The sequence below is a fragment of the Durio zibethinus genome, chromosome 13 (genome assembly GCF_047325235.1).
Source record: "Durio zibethinus cultivar Kanyao isolate XHJ-2024 chromosome 13, ASM4732523v1, whole genome shotgun sequence".
Lineage (NCBI taxonomy): Eukaryota > Viridiplantae > Streptophyta > Magnoliopsida > Malvales > Malvaceae > Durio > Durio zibethinus.
In genome coordinates this window covers 8,558,578-8,563,601 of record NC_143174.1, presented here as the reverse complement: position 1 = coordinate 8,563,601, position 5,024 = coordinate 8,558,578, and the positions used below count along the sequence as shown (strand labels likewise).

General features: G+C 28.3%; 1 protein-coding gene across 1 annotated transcript; it reads right to left on the bottom strand.

The window, feature by feature from the left end:
- Positions 1-284: 284 nt before the first annotated feature.
- LOC111304027 (dirigent protein 22-like) lies at positions 285-1,147 on the bottom strand. The gene has a single exon (XM_022900555.2). It carries the CDS (start codon positions 1,045-1,047, stop codon positions 481-483), a length of 567 nt encoding a protein of 188 aa, XP_022756290.1. The 5' UTR covers positions 1,048-1,147; the 3' UTR covers positions 285-480.
- Between the last annotated feature and the right edge of the window lie 3,877 nt (positions 1,148-5,024).

Below are 5,024 nucleotides of genomic sequence, written 5' to 3'. Positions count from 1 at the left end.
ATTTTTAATTAGTTTTTTATTTTTAATATATTTTAAAAAATATGTCATTTTATACTAATTTATTTATGCAGCTTAAAAACTCTATTATTAATATATTTAATAGTTTTTTATTTATAATAAAAATTATTTTATACATTATTATGTAAGTTTTTAAATTTCATGAATACAATAAAAGTGATATAGAATGATGTTTAAAATCTGGGTAGTTGTCACCGATAAATAATGCCTTATAGAGCATATGTACTAATACTATTCAAAGTTCAAAGTCGTGCAAAAATGTGGAATTGTCTAAATCATACAGGAGAAGTCTCCCAAACAATATATATTTATTAATAGTAATAACTCGATAAGTACAAACCAACCCCACCAGCCAAGAAAGTGATCATTACATTAGAAGTGGAAAACATGATTCAAGCCAATTTAAAAAAGCATAAAATTGAAGGGGAAAGAAAAAAGGCAAAAGACCTACAGAAAAAAGCATCAATAATGCATCACATAACAATTATACTCGACCACCGCATCCCCGTTGGTAGGATCAAACCAGTGAGTTTTGGCCTGAACATAGCCTCTAGCAAACCTGAAAAGCCCACTCCCTCCGATAACTGGCATTTCCCTCACTTTTGAAAACACAGTGTTCCTCCCTAGTATTGTTATAGTGCTTCCATTGTATTTTCCTTCCATGAATGCAAAATTCATGGCCATCAACAACCCAACTTCTTGCTGAGATGCTGAGGAGTAAAACCCTTGTGCCCTGCCTACCATTTTTGAGCTTAGTTCCGGTCCCATGGTTAAAGGGTCGTCTATTACTCTGATCATCCCGAAGGCCGTTGATGAATTGCTTGACGGTGGAACTACTGGGACAGCTGTTGGGTTCCGCCCTCCGACAATGTCATGCCAGTAAATCCTGAAGTGGCTAACCTTTTCTTTCTTCAGCCCCAAAAGCTTCCTGTCCATGGTTCTCACAAAGCTCTGATCATCTGCTCTAGCCAAAACAATGAAAAGGCAAAAGATAAACTGGGCGGCTAGGGTTGGAAAAAGTGTAGCCATGGGGGACTTTTAATTACTCCGGGGGTGTCTAAATTTCAGTATAATCTTATAAAATGGAGCACATGCTGGGCCGTTCCTATTCTCCACATGATGCTTATTTATATTGTGATTAAGCAGACTTCTAGAAATTTGATTTTTATAATCTTTTCTAATGTTGTTTTAGGTTACCAACCCCTTAATGATATGTGGAGTAAATTAGTCAATTCACTAATTCTTTCTTTATATACACGTTTTCAAGCAAGAAGATTTTATTTGCATCGCATTTTTTTTTAATGCCCACATTCTATTTACACTAAATTCAAAACCTAAACACACATTTTTACTCATTACTCTTTTTTTTATTTTATTTTCTTCTTACCCCGAAACACCCTTATTTTTTTTTTCTCCCTTCACACAATTCAAATCTTAAACTAAGTTTCGTCTTAAAAACTTCAAATCAAGACCAAAAATCACAATCTTATTTTAAATATTAAGAATAATTCGATAAATCTAAGGCAAAATTAAAATATATTTATTTCTTATTTTGAATATATGATTGGATTTGTCGCTTGTTGCAAAATATTATTCTTGGTTTATATACGAAAATACATATCCAAAAAATATAAAAATTTTTCAAAAATACATGTTTGAAAACTTTAAAAATTTTCTGAAAATACATATTTGTAAGACACAAAAAATGCATAACCATAAATTTTGGAAAGTTTAAAGATCTTTTAGAAATTTATATCCTAAAAATTAAAAGATCTTCTGGATATATATTTTCAGAAAGTTTTAATTTTTTTGAATATTCATTTTTGAAATCACATAAACCAAAAATAGGTAGATTTTTTAGAAAGATAAAAATAATTAAATAATTTCTTTTAAAGATATTTTTATTAATAAAAAATAAAATGTACAGATAAATTCAAGGGTACAAATATAAGTGCCCTTACAAAATTTTGTTATAGCAAATTGTTATTAACGAGTCATTAACCGGATAGTCTTTGTGGAGGTGAGCGGTGATTGCTTTTGCCTGGCAACTTTAAATCATGGCCCACTTTTTCTCCTTTTGATTTATTGATTAAATTACATAAATATAATAAAAAAGCAATTCTCTATTCCCTTAGGTATCTCATTTGTTGATAAACTTGAACAAAATATTATAATACTATTGTTTCATAAATTGAAAAATTAATTAGTATTGAATTTTAATGCTAAAACATTTAATTAAGTAATGAATATAGGATGTAAACATTATTTGATACGTCGTTGAAAATTAAACATTCAGTAGATTTTTTATTAAATATATTTTGTAAAAGAAATAAGATTTTAGAAGTTTTTTTATATTAATGAAAGTTAAAGAAAATAAATGGTTTAAGATACAAGTGTCCATGGATCAAATCAAGTTTATATATATATATATATATATTTATATATTTATATATCTAAAACCTTGTTTAATATTCAACTAGACTAACCCGTTTAAGTTCATTTTATTTAAAATTTTTATTAAAACATTAAAAATAAAATAAATTAATATTATATAATTAAAACTTAATAAAATATAATTTTTATAGTTAAATATTTAAATTGAATTGTTATGAAAATATTAAAAATAATTTTAAATTAATATTTTATAATTAAAATTTAGTAAAAGATAATTTTTTATAGTTAAATACTTTTACTGACCCGAACATGCAAAACCTTCGTCTAGGGTTTGGTTAGGTACTCCTTGCGTGTCACTCGACTTTGACCAACTTTATTTAAAGGAAAAAATAAATTAATATAATTAAATAATAATTTTTAAATAAAATTAACATAATATATATTCAATATCTTTTAACTACATAAGATTTTTCGTATCTTCTTGTTAAAAAACTTTCGCGATGTGTAATCTCTATACAATCTCTGTAGACGAGCTATAATTGTCAACTAATGACTTACACGACAAGTTTAGCTAGAATCATATATGGTTTGAGTCTTGGATAAAAATTTATAAATTTAAATTCATTCTGATAAAATAATATTTTATTATAAATTTTTTATTTAACTTTAATTATAAAACATATTTAAAATACTAGTATAAAAATATTTTTAAAGTTTTAATGATATTCTAAACAACAACGGGCCTAAATAAATGAGTAGACCTTGAGCAGGATTATAAAAGTATCAATTAGGCCTAGCTCCACCTGATCGGAGCTTACCCATGCTTTTAGATGGTTTATTTTATGTTCCTCCATGTATTCAAACTTCTATCAAACAAACATATTGAAGGAAAGTAAGATATATTAACTATTCTTTAGAAAGATTGACATTTATGGTTTGGTTCGATAACTCCTTTAAAAATTAAAATTTGGTTGGTGCACCTAACGCGTTCGGTATGGGTCACGGTGCCTTGAATGATGATGACCTAAAGCTTTCCGATGCCAGAGTCTTTTTACAAAGGTGAAATTGTCAAATAATGCGTATGAAAAAAGCCAAAGCAAAGTGCATCCTTTTCTGCTATGAATGTATTCGCTTGGCCTGTTTGTTAATGCTTGTGGTTTATGGGAAATAGCCGACTTCAAAATCCAACGAATTCCAGACAGACATGTAGTGGTGGTGCTGAAGCTTTCTCAAGTCAAGTATAGCACAAGTAAAGAAGCATCACCAGTCTCGAATTAATAATGAAATTAAGCCTACTTCAACAGAGAAATTAGTATTTGTAGCAACATTTTTGGTTCCCGGATCTTTAAGAGCAATGAGAAAAACACTAATCTCAAGTTCACTACAATTCTATTGATTCTGAGAGATGAATCCCTGGTTAAAACCGTCTTCTTTTAAGTTGACAAAATACAGGCAAATATAAAACTTTCTAGGTTTATTTATCAGATATCAGAGTCTTGAAGTTATAATTCCCAAAAAAGAAGTTTTCTTCTCCCTTGATCCATATATTTTCTTCCCCAGCCGGTTTATTTTTAAAAATTTGTTTTCAATTTGATTTTTAGCTTAAGTTCATTAATTGCTTGAGATAATTTTATATATATATATAAAATTCGATCTCATAATTTTACTTATTTGTCAATTGCATGCCCAAATTTAAATCTTAGCATTTAACCTTAAAGAAAGAAAAGAAAGCACTAAATTATATTATCAACTGATGATAAGTACATTACACTCCTTCCGCTAAACATAAGTCGCTTTAGAAAATTACGAGTGCTGGTAACTGAACGTGAAGCCAACTTTGGTGACCTAAAAGTAAAAGGAGGCAAGATTGACAGCAAAATAGCACTCTGTTCAATTATTGAAACACTAGCTAGGCTAGAACGAGAGATTAAGAACCCAATTCAATCACCAAGTAAACTCAAATTAAGCGCTCAAATACTTCAATTTGAATTAATTAAGTTTCGTTTGGTTAGTGTTTTTGTTATTTACTTTTTGTTTTTCTAAATAGAAAATGAAAAATAAAACATAAGATAAAAATAAATGCCAAATAATAAAAAGCAAAAAGTAAAATCACCAAACTTTAATGATTTCATATCCAAATATATAGATGCTAACATAGTAAAAATTAAGTGTTTGAAAGAAAATGAAAATAAAAAATTTCAAAGAAAATTTAACTTAAACAAAAATACTAAATAAATCCCTAAATTTTCTTAATTTTTAAATAAATATTTATAGGTTTATAATACCTAAATAAGATTTTATCTTTTGATTTATAGTCAAATAAGCCTCTTCCCTAGTGGAAACATTAGCTATCATTACATCCAGTGTCAGCTACCAATACCATAGATTAGTCAATTAAAATAGAGAGATACTTTGAAGAACTCAAAGAAATTATTGAACAAGCCAGGATCAAACTCATCCATGTGGAATGTTAATGAATTACCAAATATAGAGTTGGTGGAATTTTAAGAGGACCTTCAGAAAGTTAGCGATGAAAGGTAGTGGTGGCTGACATTCAACAGTCACACGAGGGTCAATAAGTCTTTTTACTTGGAATTGCCAAAGACTTGGAC

Coding starts and splice junctions, on each gene's coding strand:
- LOC111304027 (XM_022900555.2), bottom strand. CDS start 1,047: ATGGCTACACTTTTTCCAACCCTAGCCGCCCAGTTTATCTTTTGCCTT.